The 18453-nt window shown below is 43.9% G+C and overlaps 1 protein-coding gene across 5 annotated transcripts in view; it reads left to right on the top strand.

The window, feature by feature from the left end:
• Positions 1-2914: 2914 nt before the first annotated feature.
• The window catches only part of PTPN2 (protein tyrosine phosphatase non-receptor type 2), a 127052-nt gene continuing 111513 nt past the window's right edge, over positions 2915-18453 (top strand). For all 5 annotated transcript variants that reach the window (XR_010323506.1, XR_010323505.1, XM_064294754.1 and 2 more), the window contains exon 1: positions 2915-3071. Coding sequence is in view for 3 of the 5 variants with exons in the window: in XM_064294754.1 (XP_064150824.1) it covers positions 3003-3071 (69 nt within the window). In the remaining 2 variants the exon portion in view is untranslated. The remainder of the gene's footprint in view (positions 3072-18453) is intronic.

Genomic DNA, 18453 nt, shown 5'->3' with positions numbered 1-18453 from the left:
AGAGGAGCCTCTTAGGTAGGAAACTGGAATTCAGAAGGAATGTCTTGTTTAGAAGAAAGAAGGAACTCCAAATTCTTGCTATGCATCATTTCCTTTGTTCTAGACTAGTGGTCCACAACCTGTGGGCTGCACAGTTCACAAGGGCCAAGGAGTAAGTTGACCATATTGCTAAAAATCTGAATGTACTATCCACCAAGCATTAGCTGTAAGATGAATAAATACCTCATGCTTTTCAAAAAATACAAATTAATTTAAAATATTACTAAATTCATAGTAGACTTTGGTCATTGTATATTTTCTCAAGTATGCAAAAACTATGTACGTAAAAGTATAGCTACTATCAAAAGGACTTTAAAAATTTTGTGGGCAAAAGGGGAACCTGATACTTAAAAATCTTGAGAACTACTGATCTTGACCTCATATAGGGCAAAAGTCTTTGTCTGAGGTCTTTAGAAATGGATACTAACAAAGCGATCGTCTGCTAAATGAAAGGTGGGTGATTCAAAACCACCAGCTGCTCTTTAGGAGAAAGATGTAACAGTCTGCTTCTGTAGAGATCTAAAGCCTTGGAAACCCTATGGGGTCTCTAGAAGTCAGAATCGACTTGATGGCAGTGGGTTTAAATGCAGGCAAGCTAGGAACTTGTTGGGTTGAAAGTCATATGACAGAGAGAACAAACCATATTTTATATACACAACACCCAGAAGCAAGTTACTCTTTTATAAAAAGTTTCTTTTATCCCTGAGTTTTAGCCTTATGTAAATATTCTTTTAGCACCATAGCTCTTGAAGAGCATTAAAATGCATAAAAATCATCTGGTGAGCTTCGTTTCAAGGCCTCATTCCCAGAAATTCAGATTCCTTAGGTTTGGGTAGGGCCTGTGATTTTGCATGTCTATCAAACAGAAAATGATGCTCCTGTGAGGACCACTGCACTAGATTTTAGCTGCACTTCAGCAAAATAGGAAAAAATGAGGATGACAATTGACCTACTAAGGGATGGGAAATATCTGGTGGCAAGAACTGCTGCTTTGAGATCAAGATGCCCCTCTTCTCAGTGGAATACCCCCACCATTACCGACGTTGGAGGGTCTCAGTGGATTTTATTAAGTGGACAAACTTTCTTTGGTAGAAGAGTGGATATTTTCAGGTTGGAAAGCAATCTGCTGAGCTAGTCCCTTTGGGAAGTACTTGATACCAACAATTTTAGGGTATTCTGGGAGAATCTGCGCCTTTATTCTAAATAATTAATTTCAATGACAATAGTTTCAGGAACCAGGACAATTAGAGACTGTGCGGTTTTTTTTTTGTTTGTTTTTTTTTTTGAAGGGAACTCTATGTATTCCCAAATTAAACAATGTAGGTAGAAAACGCTGGTTGATTGCTTAATTTTCTATCACTCAGTCGCTGTGGAGCGGACTCCGACTCACGGCAACTCCGTGTGTGTTAGAGTAGAAGAGTGTTCCATAAGATTTTCCAGAAGTAAAAAAAAAAATTTTTTTTTTTTTTAAATTTCCAGGCCTTTGTTCAGGTAGCCTCTGGGTAACAGTGGCTCTGGGTAGCAGTTCCAACTCATAGCAAGGCCATAGAGTTTCCTAGGCTATAATCTTTTCTGGAGCTCATCTCCAAATTTTTCTTTTGGCGTGGCTGCCTGGGCTCGAACCGTCAATATTTCAGTTAGCGGCCAAATTGCTTAACCATCGGGCCACCAGGGAATCTTTAATTTTCTATTATTTACTGGTACTATATTCTGTTGGAACTCTGGTTAAGCACTGGGCTGCTACCAAAAGGTCAGCAGTTCTAATCCACCAGCCACTCCTTGGAAACCCTATGTGGGCAGATCTACTCTGTCCTATAGGGTCGCTAGGAATCAAAATCGACTTGACGGCAACGGGGACGTGACTTAAGGGCACTTTCGTACCTCAAGTATTTTAATCCTCTCAGACTTTGCTGGTCAAAACGAATTTTCTGTGATGATAGAATTGTTCTATATGTGCGCCCTGCAATACAGTCCAGTAGAAAACGTGGCTACTGAACACTTGAAATGTGCTACTGCGACTGAGAAATTCATAATTCCATTTAATTATTTCAATATTGAACAGCACAGGTAAAATTTTTCTAAGCGTTCACATTTCTTATGACCATGATATAACAAGCATCCTCAATATGAGGAGCATATGAGTTCACTAACAACTATCGAAAGGTGAAACAAGAGGATTTCCGTAATTAGCAAGTTTGTTGGACAAAAAAGGATTCTTTTCTTTTCACAGGCAATTTTTAAGTTGTGGGATGTTTTCTAAACAAGATGTATTCTCCCAAACTCCAGGAGAGGTTGCCCCTCCTTTTGCTATAGGGATTTTTTTGGCATAAAAAGCCGCAGGCGCAGAAGAGCTGCCGTCGGGGCGGGCGGGGGGAGAGGGATAGGCTCTTTTCTCCAGAAGGCTGAAAAATATGCTCCAAAGATGGAGCACATCCGACCTACCTGGATGATATTTAAAATAAACTGAAATACTGCATTATTAAAAAAACTGCAATTAAGGAGAAAAAGAGCATCGGGACGGAGGAAACAAGACAGTCCGGACGACTTCGGAGGGGACCTCCTGGAGCCCGACCCAAGCCAGTTGCCCTTGCGGGTGCCCACGCCCCACCCCCGGCCGTCCGCGCAGCCCGAGGGCGGGGCCCCTCAGGCCGAGCTTCCCGGCACTGTCGCCAGGCGGGGGGAGGGGCTCGGGCCCGCCCTCCGCACCTGCGCGCCCACCAGATGCACCGCCTGCCCGCACCGCCCAGCCGTGCGGCCTCCAGCGGCGCGTCGGCACGCTGACGTCCTACGCGCCAGGTACTTTCCCCACAGCCAGCGGTGGGAGGGGGCGGGGGGCGGGGGGCGGGGAGGGCGGCCACGCGCCGCGCATGCGCCCGCGGGGCGTCTCGGGTTCCCCGGATCCGCGCGGGGCATGAGCCTCTCCGCGGCCAGCGGCTTCCTTCGCGTCCGTGGCTCCCGCCGCCATGTCCGTCACTGTCCAGCGGGAGTTTGACGAGCTGGATGCTCGGAATTGCTGGCAGCAGCTGTACCTGGTGAGTCGCAGGGGCTAACACGGCGGCTGGCCTCCCAGCCTCCTCTGCCCCGAGGAACACGGACTAGAGCTCGCCCGGCTCGCTCCGCCGCCTCCCCGCCTCTTCCCTCCGCAGGCGGAAGTGGCAGGGCCGCTCGGCGGGCGGGCGGACGCCGACGGGCCGGGTTGGGGGCGCGCGGGGCGGGCGCAGAAGCTTGCTTCTTCCCCTTTTGGAAAGAAAAAAAAAAAAAGGCTTTAAGTGGGGATACTCCTCGCCAGCGCAGAGTGAGCTCTGGAGGTTGGTGCCACAGCGTCGCCTCGTGGTGGCGCGGGTGGGCCCTCTGCGTTCGCGGGCACGGGGCTCCCGCTCGCCGCCCCGCCCCGGGCTGCTGCCGGCGGGGGTGTCTGGGCCGGGGGTCCTCGGGGTGCCCGGTCCCCGTCTCGGAAGGCGGGGAGCGGTTGGCGGTGTGTGAATCGCGGTCGCCTCGTCGTGGCGGGGCCTAAACCTTCGCGGCGGCGAGAGCTTCGGGGTCAGCACTTCGACGGTTCTCAGTCCGGGGTCGTCCACAGAGAGCCTTCCTGGAACGGACGTGGGGTTCGGTTGTGTTGTGAAATGATGAAGGAGTATCGTTCCCTGTGTGCTTTCCCGAATCGAGATAAACTTTACACGCAGTAAAATGCACAGATCTTATGTGTACAGTTCAGGGAGTTTCACAAATTTATACACCCGTGCAAGCATCACTCAAATCGAGATAAAGAACATTTTTTGACCCCGGAAGGTACCACATCACCTTCTCCCACGTCCCGTAAACCACCTCTGTTCCACAGAAGCATCTTGCCTGTTCTGGGACTCTTACTAATGGGATCGTACGGTATGAGTTCTTTTGTGACTGGCTTCCTTTTTCTCTAAATTTTATTGTGCTTTAGGTGAAAGTTTATAGAGCAAATTAATTTCACATTTGATAGTTTGTACATAAAGTGTTCCGTAACATTGGTTTGAGACCCCTCAGTGTGTCAGCACTCTCCCCATTTCTGCCTAGGTTATGCCTTTCCTTTCCTGTGGATTTTCTACCCTTTCCTGTATTCTTATCTTTGCTTTTGGGCAAATGTTGCTCTTTTGATCTATAGTCACTCTAAGGAACACATTCCTCTCAGCTGTTACGGTTTATTTTATAGGCCTGTCTGTTGTTTGGCTGAAAGATGGTCTCTGGGAATGCCTTCATTTCCAGGTCAGAAGGGCCATAGACTCAGGGGTTCTTTCAGTCAGTCAGGCCAGTAAGTCTGGTCTTTTTTGTGAATTTGAGTTTTTGTTCTACATTTTTTTCCTGCTCTTTTGTGATCCCAGTGACTAGCTTCTTTAGTCAACCAAAATATGTTTTAATTCAAACAAAACTTTTTATTTAACATTTATTTGATTGCCTGCTCCTTACTGTTAATTCCCAAGATTGGATTGAGCGGTTAGTTAAATGCTGCCAGATTTGTTTTGTGTATAGTAAAAAAAGCCATTGCTGCTGAGTCGATTCCAACTTACAGTGACCCTATAGGACAGAGTAGAACTGCCCCATAGAGTTTCCAAGGAGCGCTTGGTGGATTCAAACTGCCGACCTTTTGGTTAGCAGCTGCAGCACTTAACCACTACACCATCAGGGTTTCTGCTGTGTACAGTAAAAGGGGGAAAAAAGGGCTCTCCTGTATATCTGGAGGATCTTAGTTTTTTTTTCTCCATTTTCCTTTAATTGGATGACAGTAAAAAATGTTTCCTTTGTCGTTATGTTCAGAATGTATAACATTTTGTTCTGGAACACGTTAGCAGGCAGAGTCTTAAATAGTCTTAATCACATCAGTACAGTGTATGTTAGAATAGGGCACTAACTTTTAAAGAGTGTTGGTTAGGACTGTTCCAATCGCGATAAGTCTTAAATGCAAGTTGTAGTAGGACTCTTTATGTGAGAGCCTGGCAGCTGTTCCTCAGTTATAGTTGGTTTAACAGAGGAGAGGCTGCTGTCTTCAAGATGCAATTGATATATCAAAATACCGACCTGAAAAGAGAAAGATCAGTGGTGCAACTTAATTCAGCTTTCTATCTTGCTAAAGCAGCTTGATTTTTTTTTTTTGTCATTATTATCCTCGAGAATTCAATAAAAACTGATCTCAGTTGTCCGAAAAATGTACGTACTTAGATCCACTGAAAATTTCGCATCAGGTTTCAAAGAGCTCAGGAAACAGTTTCATGGGGTCATGGCTAGTCATCTTTTGGTTTAGTGAGTTGGTCAGCATTCTTCTACTTTTCATAATGAAAGAACCAGAGCGTTAGCTTTGTCAGTAGGAATCATGCCGTGCATGCTGGTGTTACAGTACAAGTAGGTCACAAAACAAGAATGTAATGGAAAGCAAGCCTGGGAAGAGTTGGCTAAGGGTGTTTTCCACAGGACTTCGAACCTGGTTCCTTCGAAACCCCTGCTGAGAATTTGCATCTCTAACAACTTCCCAGGCCATGAAAATGCTGCTGATGAGGGGCGGTTCAGAGAATCGCTGGTAGAGTGGTGGTTCTCAAAATTTATTGTACACGAGAATCACCTGGAAAAAAAAAATGTTAAACTGTAGAATCTGATTCAGTATATCTGGGGTGGAAACCCTGGTGGTGTAGTTGTTAAGTGCTACAGCTGCCAACCGAGGGGTCGGCAGTTTGAATGCGCAAGGCGCTCCTTTGAAACTCTACAGGGCAGTTCTACTCTGTCCTATAGGGTCGCTATGAGTTGGAATCGACTCGAGGTTACTGGGTTTGGGGGTGGAAATGCAAATTCTCATCAGGGAATGAACCAGTTGAAGCCCTGCTCCCAAAGCACCCTGTGTGAGTACCTCGGAGTCCTATATGCCCCAAAAAGCAGTGCGGGGGGGCTCTGGCAAAGCTTCCTGGGGGAGGGAGAACCTTACTTGAGTCTTCAAGGACAGATTGGCCAGGTGATGAGGACAAGGGTGTGGGAGGGAATGTTCCAGAGAAGGAAGAAATGTGCACAAAGGCTTGCATAGAATGCCAGGAAACTACCAACAGTTTGGCGCGGTTCAGAGTCTGGTGTGGAAGAAATGAGGCTGATGACTAAAGAGTCAATCCACTTGACAGCAACTTTGTTTTTGTAGAACAGACTATAAAGCATTTGAAGTACGTAGTAGGGACTCACGAAGGGATTTTAAGCACGGAAGTGCCATGATCATATTTACTGTTCAGCAAGATCGTTCTGACTTGTGTGGGTTGGTTGTGGCTAACTGTAGGCAGTTTGCCCAGGGAGGAGTCTGCTGGGGTAAACCTGTAGAGAAATGATGAGCTTTTGAACTAAGTCAGTGGCAGAAGGGATGGAAGGGAGCTACAGATTTCAAATGTTAAGGAGTACATGTGTTTGGTTTTGAAATTGTTCAATTCAGTTTGAGGTACCTATGAGAAATTGAAATGGAAATAGTTTAATATATAAATTTGGAGTTCAGGAGAGAGGTTTAGCTGTAAATATATGATTTTGGAAAATAGAAACTTTTACACAGGTGGTAAAAGACTTATCACAGGTGGTAAAAGACTTATAGGATATCACCTAGGGAAAATATAAGAGGGTTTGGAAATGCTCAGTGCCAAGGGCAGCATCTTGACAGACAACAGCATTTACAGGGGTAGGTAGAGAAAGAAGAGCTTGTGGAAAAAGACTGGAGCGTAATAGCCTAGAAATGGGGAAAAATTGGTGGAGGTGGTGCAGAGGAAGCTGATGGTCAGCAGGGCTGCATGCTGTAGATAGAACAAAAAAGTCAAGACTTTTTTAAAAGGTCTATTGGATTTAGCAGCTAACTAGCAGATCAACAGATGACTTAAAGAGAATAATTTCATTGGAGTACAGAAGTCAGGGGGCCTGGATTGAGAAGGTGGGAGGAAGTGCAAACAAGCAAGCTTGGACAGCTCTTTTTAAGAAGCCCAACTTTGAGGGAAAAGAGTAGGGAAAGGTAGCTAAAATGAAGCATGGTCATGTGACTTCTCTACTTTAAAACTTTAATGGTTCCCCCCAGCTCATAATGTAAAATTCAGACCTTTCTTGTTGTTCACAAGGCCAAATCTTGTCTCTCTAGCTTCATTTCCCATACCTCTTTCGTCCCTCTTTTCTGCAGTGTTTCTGTTCCTTGAAATGTGCCTTTGAAATGTAATTCCCTTTGCCTTGGCACAGCTTTTCCCCCTTTCTCTCCCCGTTGACTTAACTACCTGGTACTTGTCCTTGAGGAGTCCTGGGTGGTGCAAACAATTAACGTGCTTGGTTGCTAACCAAAAGGTTGGAGGTTTGAGTCCACCTGGAGGTGCCTCAGAAGAAAGACCTGGTGAACTACTTTTGAAAAATCAGTCATTGTAAACCGTATGGAGGTCAGTTCTACTCTGACGCTCATGGGGTTGCCATGAGTTGGAATGGAAAACGCGGCTGTTTACTCATCCTTGAAGTCTCACTTCCTCAGGGGTGCATTCCTGACCCACCCGTGTGGGTAGAATCCATCCTGTGCCTCCGTTGAGTCAGACTTCCCCTTTCATAGCAGTGACTGGGTATAATGTAGCAGCAGGTCAACACAATTTGCGTTGAGCATACATACCTCTGTTGAAACTTAACGCTGCTTTGAGTAGGAAAAGTGTTTGAGTTTTCTGCTTTGTTATCACAACAATGGGTGATATATGACAATGTTTGAGAAGAGTTATACTTTTTTTGGCAGTGTTAATGATGCTAGAAAAAGAAAGGTTTTACTCTTGAGCAAAAACGACATATAACCAAAAGCTGGAGGAGCTTAGACATTTGAGGACTTTTACTTTACATACCTTATTGTTGAAATTCTTGCAGGAAAAAATCTATTGAGTCTGAAACAATCAGGGCTCTTACTTCTTTTACTTGTTTTGTACAGTTGCATTTATAACATGGCTTTTGATAACAGGAATTGTACTAACGGTAATCAGGAATGTATTACTGGGCTGGGAGCAGAACAGACTGTTAGCGTCTTTCTCCTTTACCACTAGAGCTCAGTGAAGGTGGTGCCAATGCCTTACACAGTACTAGGCACTTAGTAAGCACTTAATAAATATTTGGAAACCCTGGTGGAGTGGTGGTTAAGTGCTACGGCTGCTAACCAAAGGGTTGGCAGTTTGAATCTGTCAGGCGCTCCTTGGAAACACTATGGGGGCAGTTCTGCTCTGTCCTATAGGGTCGCTATGAGTCGGAATCGACTCGACGGCACTAGGTTTGGCTTGGTTCAGTAAATACTTGTTGAAGTGAAATTGCTGAAGTCAGTTTTAGCCTGATTGACAGATAACATCAGTGTAGTCTGAGGTTATTTCTGGCTTTTTGAGAAATGTTTATTGATGGCCTTTTGACCTTTCCTTTGGCCACTGCTGATTGCTGTCTGAATTAGGCTGGGTCATGAGAAGGGCACAGAAAAGGAATGGAGTTTTGTGAGCCTATCAGGGAAGGTACCACAACTGTGGGAAAAACTGCAATGGAATAATTTTCTTGTAAGTGGTGGCTCAGAAAGAATTTGGTTGATTAATCTTGATTGGTCGTTTTTCTTTATAAGACATTTGTAGCGCACATATTGTCAGTAAGAGCGATTTTGCTGTTTGTGGGTCAGCTTATTTTTAAAAGTAGGCTAACAAGTGACCTCTTTTCTTCTAGTACTTAGAGTGGAGCAACCGGGTAGGCTGGGTTAATCAAAGCTGTCTTATTCCAAAATACCTCCCAAGCAGTGTTTACTATTTACATATTCTCTGACCTATTGTCTAATCTTATTGTTCAGTGCTTTTACATGGTTGCCTTATCAGATTCCTTGAATTTCCTTGAAAATTTCCTGCTTTCTCATATCTTGATGTCTCTGCACGTGTTGGATGTATCCTGCACCTACCTTATCTGTCTGAGAACTATCTTCAAGACTAGCCTTGAGTCCCTTTGGAGATACGGAATCACCTTGCAAAAGCTATTTGGCCTTTGTTCTTGTTTTTTTTTAAGCCAGACCACACCTGAGGCTAATGAATAGGGGCTGACCAGACCAAGAGGGACCAGCTGGCAGCCCATTGTTGACTACACTTCAGGAGGCATGATGTAATCTATCATGGCCCTATAGGGAGTCCAGTAAGAGCCAGGAGCCCTAAGGCTCAGATGAGCTATCTGGTTGGGGACCATGCATGAAAGAAAGTAGTGTGTCTGTCTTTGAAGCTTCATGCTGGGACCTCTCCCAGACCTTACCCTGGGCATCTCTTAGTTTGTATCCTTTTTGGTTATGATAAATTCTGTGAGTTGTTCCAGTGAGTTGACAAGGTGTCTGTTGTCTGCCCATTAGACAGTCTGAAAGGAGGTGTCTTTTTAACTTGCAAGCTCTGACCTGGCTCTAGGTGTCTAGGGTTGAAGACAGAGTGCTACTTGGTGGCTAGCCATAAGAATGGAGAAGTGGGAGGGTGAGGGCTGGATCCATCCCTACATTTTGGGAATTGGGTTCATGTGCTGATTCTTACCATGAAGTTAGTGACAAAGGTGCGGTTTACTTACGCCTTTGCCCTTTACTTAGCGTATCCCCTTAAGCAAAGTTATATGCAACTTCCTTTATGCTTCATTAGCCTTCCATTTTATTTTATTAGATTATGAATCACATTGTTTTATAACTGTCTATTTACTTGTCTACCTAGCTTCTTGAGGGTTACCTCATTTTTCCTTGTTTCTCTAGCACCTGCCTATGGGGCTTGAAACACGTTAGATACTCAGTAAGTAGATGCCAAACAAAGATATACTGCTCCCCCTTTGTCGTAGTTTTTTAGTGCCGCTGTAGCAGAAATATCACCAGTGGGTGATTTTTTTAATTTTGTTGATACTGTATACGGCAAAACCTACTCCCATTCCACAGTTAATGAGCAGTGACATTGATTACGTTCTTCACATTGTGTCAACATTCTTGTTATTTCTGTTCTAGTTGTTCCACTTCCATTTACTTAATTTCCCAGCTCCCCAGCCTTCTCATTTATGCTTTAAAATAACTGTTGTCCCTTTGGTCTTACATAGTTTTTTTTTTTTTTTAATTAAAGAAATGCAGTACTCAAGGGTGATAGTCTTTACTGTTTGGGTTAAAGTGTTACTGAGTTTAAAGGTGACTTCAGGGGATAGTTTCAATTCAAGGTTTGAAGAGCAGCTCGGTCCTTTACTCTCAGGGCCTCATCTAGCCTCAATAGGTCCAATAAGTCTGGGTTCTTTAAGAATTTGAAGTTCTGTTCTGCGTTTTCTTCCCTTTTTATCAGGATTCAGCTGTCGTATTCCTGATCAGAACACTGTAGCTGGGCACCGTTTAGTTCTTCTGTTTTAAAGGTGGAGGAGGCAGTGGTCCCTGTAGACAGTTTGTCTTGTAGTCCAGTTCACTCTCTGATTCTTGTGTTTTCTTCTTTTGTTGCAGACAAATAAACACCAATAGTTGCATCTTAGATTGCTGCTGGTAAGCTTTTAGGACCCCAGATACTACTCAACATACTGGGAGATAACGATAAACTTCAAGAACTATGTTATGCCAGTTGACTAGATTGTCACAAGTGAGTGGTTTCAGAGAACAGAAATTAATTTTTCTCACAGTGTAGGAGGCCGAAAATCTGAATTCAGGGCACTGGCTGTAAAGGGAGGTTCTCTCTGTCATCCCTGGGGGAAGATCGCTTTTAGTTCCTATACACTGGCGTTCCTTGATTCCTTGGTAATCTCCACATGGCATGTATGTTCCCCTCTATACTTGCTTGCTTCTGTGCCTAATCTGCTCTTTTTATATCGTAAAAGTGGTTAGGTTTAAGACACACCTGTTAAGGATTGAATTGTGTCCCCCTCCTTCAAAATATGTGTTGTAAATTCTGGCTCATATGGTGGATATTGATGAAGGAAGCAGCAAAAGAAGATGGAAGGAATATACAGAGTCACTGTACCAAAAGAATTGGTCGATTTCCAGCCATTTCAGGAGGTAGCTTATGATCAAGAACTGATGGTACTGCAGGAAGAGGTCCAAGCTGCACTGAAGGCATTGGCAAAAAACAAGGCTCCAGGAATTGACAGAATACCAATTGAGATGTTTCAGTAAATGGATGTAGCACTGGAGGCACTCACTTGTCTATGCCAAGAAATTTGGAAAAGAGCTACCTGGTCCACCTACTGGAAGAGATCCATATTTGTACCCATTACAAGGAGCTCCAACAGATTGCAGAAATTATTGAACAGTATCATTAATATCACACACAAGTAAAGTGTGAAGATCATTCAAAAGCAGTTACGGCAGTGCATCGACAGGAAACTACCAGAAATTCAAGCCGGATTCAGAAGAGGATATGGAACGATGTCATCTGATGTCAGATGGATCCTGGCTGAAAGCAGAGAATACCAGAAAGATGTTTACCTGTATTTTATTGACTGCGCAAAGGCATTTGACTGTGTGGATCATAACAAATAATGGATAACATTGTGAAGAATGGGAACTCTAGAACACTTAATTGTGTTCATGAGGAACTTGTACTTCACCAAGGGGTAGTCGTTTGAACAGAACAAGGGGATGTTGAATGGTTTAAAGTCAGAAAAGGTGTGCGTCAGGGTTATATCCTTTCACCATAGTTATTCAATATGTATGATGAGCAAATAACCCGAGAAGCTGGACTGTATCAGGATTAGAGGAAGACTCATCAACAACCTGCATTATGCAGTTGACACAATCTTCCTTGTTGAAAGTGAAGAGGACTTGAAGCACTTACTGATGAAGATCAAAGACCACAGCCTTGACTGCACCTCAACACAAAGAAAGCAGAAATCCGCACAGTTGGACCAATAAGCAACGTCATGGTAAACAGAGAAAAGATTGACGTTGTCAAGGATTTTATTTTACCTGGATCCACAATCAATGTCCGTGGAATCAGCAGTCAGGAAATCAAATAACGCATCACATTGGGCAAATCTGCTGCAAAAAGATCTCTTTAAAGTGTTCAAAAGCAAAGATGTCAGTTTAAGGACTAAGGTGTGCCTGACTCAAGCAGTGATTTTTCATTCGCCTCATATGCATATGAAAGCTGGACAGCGGATAAGGAAGAACAAAGAAGAATTGATCCCTTTGAATTACGGTGTTGATGAAGAATATTGAATATACCATGGACTGCCAAAAGAATGAACAAATCTGTTTTGGAAGAAGTACAGCAGAATGCTCATTAGAAGCAAGGATGGCGAGACTTTGTCTCACGTACTTTGGACATGTTATCAGGAGGGACCAGTCCCTGGAGAAGGACATCATGTTTGGTAAAGTAGAGGATTAGGTAAAAAGAGGAAGACCCTCAATGAGATGGATTGACAACAGTGGCTGCAACAGTGGGCTCAGACATAGTAATGGCTGTAAGGATGGCGCAGGACCAGACAATGTTTCCTTACATAGGGTCGCTGTGAGTCAGAATTGACTCTGTGGCACCTAACAACAACACTAGTGGTTATGATCCCATTTGGGAATGGATTTTCTTTGTTAATGAGACAGTATTAGTGTAAGTGTATCTTAAGTCAGTCTCTTTTGAGATGTAAAAGAGCAGATGAAACAAGAAAGCATAGATGAGGAAAGGTAGATGCCTTGTCACCTGGGATCTTCAAGGAACCAAGAAACAACCTGAAAAGAGACAAGGACTTTCCCCCGGGGTCAGCAGAGAGAGAAAGCCTTCCTCTAGAGGCGCTTTCCCTAAATTTGGACTTCTAGCCTCCCCAAAGAAAATAAATGTTTGTTAAGTCGCAGACCTGTGGTGTTTCTATTACAGCAGCACTAGACAACTAAGACAATATCCTGTACAGATATGGCGTCACTAACATAACAAAGAAAATCCTATTCCCAAGTGGGATTATAGCCATAGGCATGGGGGGGGGGTTAGGATTTATGACATACTTTTGGGGGGGGGGGACACAATTTAACCATAACACTTTTGAAACATAGACACCTTGTTTTATTCCAACCCCTTTATTTACAGGTGAGGACACACCGGTCCAGCACGAGGTTATGACTTAGTGTAAGGTTACAATATGTTTTAGTGACACAGCAGGGACCCAGATCCAGTCCTTTTGAGTCTCATTTCAGAGTTGTCCTGAGTTGCTTCTTATGATCTACTTGAGATTAATGTTACTGAAGGAATCATTTTAATTTTTGAGGGAGAGGAGGAAGTAGAGTATGTTGTAATAGGAAGAGTCATTTTGAGACTTGAGGCCTTTAAAAAATATCTTGGATCAATGGGTCAGACTTGAAAGGCAAATTCAAAACTCTTTAAAAAACTATGTGCTAAATTGTGTGCATGTGTGAGTGTGCATGTGTGTGTGTACCGGTATTTTTCTAGGTGATTCCATGGCTTTTATCAGATTCTTAAATGGATCTGCCTGTGATTCCTCAGGTAGGGACCACTGCTTTAAAGGAAAACAGTCTTGGGAAGGGTGCCACAATAGAGAATATATAATTAAAAGTCATATTGTTTTTTGACATATGTTCTATAGATCACTGAGACCCATAATTATGGAAATCTAGGTAGTCGCTATTGCCCCCCAGGCTTTTTACGTTGCTCCTGTTAGTTTCTTGATTTTAACTAGAATCTCCAACAGCTCTTCTTGGCTTCTCCCAGAATGTTATTATCCATATATACCCCACTGCCGTTGAGTCGATTCTGACTCATAGTGACCCTATAGGACAGAATAGAACTGCCCCATAGAGTTTCCAAGGAGCGCCTGGCGGATTCGAACCGCCAACCTTTTGGTTAGCAACCATAGCACTTAACCACTACGCCACAAGGGTTTCTGTTATTATCCATAGAATTCCTTATTCCCAGTTAAAGAGTCTACAGCTGTTTGGTTCTTTTGCTTGATTTCTCTGTTGTCTTGCTCTCCTCACTTTGCTCCCCCTTCTTTCCTCCTTTTGGCCTCAAAATAGTCTGGGTAAGCCAGAGATGTGGTCTAGATAAACAGAATTAAAGTGAACATGGACATGCTCATTCTGACATAAACATGCTGGTAGCTGCCATTGTGTTGGCCCCAGCTCCTGGCCACCCCGTGCAGAATGGGACAGAACATAACCCCCATGATGGCTGCGATCAGACCGTCGTGATCCATAAGGCTGTCACTGGCGGATTTAGGTGGTAGGCCACCAGGGCTTTCTTCCTTCAGACCGTCGTGATCCATAAGGCTGTCACTGGCAGATTTAGGTGGTAGGTCACCAGGGCTCTCTTCCTTCAGACCGTCCTGATCCATAAGGCTGTCACTGGCGGATTTAGGTGGTAGGCCACCAGGGCTTTCTTCCTTCAGACCGTCGTGATCCATAAGGCTGTCACTGGCAGATTTAGGTGGTAGGTCACCAGGGCTCTCTTCCTTCAGACCGTCCTGATCCATAAGGCTGTCACTGGCGGATTTAGGTGGTAGGCCACCAGGGCTCTCTTCCTTCAGACTGTCGTGATCCATAAGGCTGTCACTGGCGGATTTAGGTAGTAGGCCACCAGGGCTTTCTTCCTAGTCTTCCTTAGTCTGGAGTCTCCTCTGAAACCTGTTGATTTCTTTTTCCTCCTAGAAATTCTTATCTCCATTATGTGTGATAGTTCCACTTAATGCTCCACTAAACTCATGATTTCTTGTAAGTAAAATGTTAAGAACAGACCATATTTAAACCAACTAGTAAATTAAAACTTTTGATAATATCATCCATTATTTTGGAAAGCGGTGATTCAGTGATTAGCTATAGGTCAAATCCTGAAGTAATTTAACATATAAAATTTAAAAACAGTGTTTGATAACTGCGGTCAGCGGGCTAAGTTTAAATGCTGTAAATTCTGATTCTACTGTTCTGAGTAGATTGCTACACTCTCTTGTTACATTTTTAATTCTGTCCTATAGGGTTATTGTCTGAAACAGCAATTAAAAATGAATGTAATGGGATTTTTAATGAATTTAGACATAAAAAAATTATATATGGTTTAGTAGTGGTAATGGTTCAGGAAGTTGTTTTAATTTAACGGTGAAATCTTTGCTTTTAAAGATCATAGACACTTTCAGATACTTGTAAGAGGAAACCTGTAGATGAGAGAAATGCTCACATATAAGAAATTCTCCAAAATTTAGCATGTGATTTCAGGGGGTTCCTAGTCCCTCTGACATCCCTGAGTGGCACAAAGGCTTAAGTGCTTAGCTGCTAACCAGAAGTTTGGCAGTTGGTACCTATCCAGAGGCACCTTGGAAGGGGGGGGGAATCAAACAAGCTGCTGTCGAGTGGATTCTTACTTAAAGTGACGCTATAGGACAGAGTAGGACTGCCCCATGGGGTTTCCAAGGTGTGGCTGGTGGATTCAAACTGCTAACCTTTAGGTTAACAGGCATAGCTCTTAACTATTGTGAAGGCTTGGCGGTCTGCTTTTGAAAAATCAGCCACGGAGGGGCGGAGCCAAGATGGCGGACTAGGCAGACGCTACCTCGGATCCCTCTTACAACAAAGACGCGGAAAAACAAGTGAATCGATCACATACATAACAATCTACGAACCCTGAACAACAAACACAGATTTAGAGACGGAGAACGAACTAATACGGGGAAGCAGCGATTGTTTCCAGAGCCTGGAGCCAGCGTACCAGTCAGGTACGGCACAAGCGCAGAGAGCTGCTCCACCCCCCTGAACTAACCCCGGGAGGGGGACCAGCCGGTTCCACGGGCGGCGTGGGACGCAGCCGGTAGGAGAAATCCCCGGGAGGCAGTGACTGGTCTTGGAGCAGAAAGAACAGCGTCCGAGCCGGGGAACCGTCCCGCAGGGATTTGGACTGGACGCAGGTACGGCATGAACACGGAGAGTTGCTTCACCCCCCTGAACTAACCCCGGGAAGGGGACCAGCCGGGTCGCGCGGGCGGCGAGGGACGCAGCCGGTAGGAGAAGTCCCTGGGAGGCAGCGACTGGTATTGGAGCAGGGAGAACAGCGTCCCAGCCGGGACACTCGGTCACGGCACAAGCACGGGGAACTGCTCCACCCATCTGAACTAACCCCAGGAGGAGGCCCAACTGGTTCTCGGGGGCGGCACGGCCACGCGGCTGGAGGGAAGAGAAGTCCCCGGGAGGCAGCGACTGATTTTGGAGTCGAGAGTGCACCGTCGCAGTAGGGGAGCCTTGACGCTGGGCGTGGGGCTGGAAGCGGAGGATCCGACCGTGACTCCAGCGGGCCAGACCCCCCCGGGGGCAATCTCCACACAGCCAGCACACATAGGTGACGCGCCCCACAGGAATCTCAGATATAATGGTCATTCCAAGCAAGACAAGCAACTCTGGCTATATTCTGAGGTGCTACTCTCCTATCTCTCTGTTCCCTCCCCACCCTCCCCAGGCGGCTTCATTAACATCTGAATAGCCTGAGCCAGAGGGAGAACTCTGATAGGGATCTGACTGCAGTTTTTTTTTAGCGGATTTTCTGGAAAAACTAGTTTCCCAGTGATGGCTCGGAGACAACAATCCATATCAAACCACTTAAAGAAGCAGACCATGACAGCTTCTCCAACCCCCCAAACAAAAGAATCAAAATCTTTCCCAAATGAAGATACAATCTTGGAATTATCAGATACAGAATATAAAAAACTAATTTACAGAATGCTTAATGATATCACAAATGAAATTAGGCTAACTGCAGAAAAAGCCAAGGAACACACTGATAAAACTGTTGAAGAACTCAAAAAGATTATTCAAGAACATAGTGGAAAAATTAATAAGTTGCAAGAATCCATAGAGAGACAACATGTAGAAATCCAAAAGATTAACAATAAAATAACAATTAGACAACACACTAGGAAGTCAGAGGAGCAGACTCGAGCAATTAGAATGCAGACTGGGACATCTGGAGGACCAGGGAATCAACACCAACATAGCTGAAAAAAAAATCAGATAAAAGAATTAAAAAAAATGAAGAAACTCTAAGAATTATGTGGGACTCTATCAAGAAGGATAACCTGCGGGTGATTGGAGTCCCAGAACAGGGAGGGGGGACAGAAAACACAGAGAAAATAGTTGAACTCCTGACAGAAAACTTCCCTGACATCATGAAAGACGAAAGGATATCTATCCAAGATGCTCATCGAACCCCATTTAAGATTGATACAAAAAGAAAAACACCAAGACATATTGTCATCAAACTCACCAAAACCAAAGATAAACAGAAAATTTTAAAAGCAGCCAGGGAGAAAAGAAAGGTCTCCTTCAAGGGAGAATCAATAAGAATAAGTTCAGACTACTCAGCAGAAACCATGGAGGCAAGAAGGGAATGGGACGACATATACAGAACACTGAAGGAGAAAAACTGCCAGCCAAGGATCATATATCCAGCAAAATTCTCTCTGAAATATGAAGGCAAAATTAAGATATTTACAGACAAACACAAGTTTAGAGAATTTGCAAAAACCAAACCAAAGCTACAAGAAATACTAAAGGATATTGCTTGGTCAGAGAACCAATAATATCAGATACCAGCACAACACAAGGTCACAAAACAGAACGTCCTGATATCAACTCAAATAGGGAAATCACAAAAACAAACAAATGAAGATTAATTAAAAAAAAAAATACACATAGCAGGGAATCATGGAAGTCAATAGGTAAAAGATCACAATAATCAAAAAGAGGGACTAAATACAGGAGGCAATGAACTGCCATATGGAGAGTGATACAAGGCGATATAGAACAATACAAGTTAGGTTTTTACTTAGAAAAATAGGGGTAAATAATAAGGTAACCACAAAAGGGTTTAACAACTCTATAACTCAAGATAAAAACCAAGAAAAACGTAATGACTCAACTAACATAAAGTCAAGCACTATGAAAATGAGGATCTCACAATTTACTAAGAAAAACGCCTCAGCACAAAAAAGTATGTGGAAAAAATCAGCCACGGAAAACTATGGAGCACTGTTCTACTCTGGCACACACAGGGTCCCCGTGAGTCAAAAACTACTTGATGGCAACTGGTGGTTTTTTTTTTTAATAGGCCCTCTAAAGACTTTTCTTCTCATCTCATTTTGAGTCGTGCCACATCATCAAATGAAGGTCCCGAAAGCTTGACTCCACCCATGTCATTAAGGTTGACTCTACTTTGAGAAGGCAGCTGTTCCCAAGTTGTATTTTGAGTGCTTTCCAACCTGATCTTCTGGCACTAAATCAGACAGTGTACTGCTGCTATTCATAAGGTTTTCACTGACCAATATTTTCAGAAGTAGACTGCCGGGTCCTTCTTCTTAGTCTTAGTCTGGAAGCTTCTCTGAAACCTTTCCATCAAGGGTGACTGTGCTAGTATTTAAAATACTGGTGGCAGAGCTTCCAGTATCAACAGTAGCGGCAAACTGAGAGAAACAAGTGCAAACATCCATTAATAATTG

The sequence above is a fragment of the Loxodonta africana genome, chromosome 11, assembly GCF_030014295.1.
Source record: "Loxodonta africana isolate mLoxAfr1 chromosome 11, mLoxAfr1.hap2, whole genome shotgun sequence".
In the NCBI taxonomy this organism is placed as follows: Eukaryota; Metazoa; Chordata; class Mammalia; order Proboscidea; family Elephantidae; genus Loxodonta; species Loxodonta africana.
This window is presented reverse-complemented; position numbering and strand designations above follow the sequence as displayed.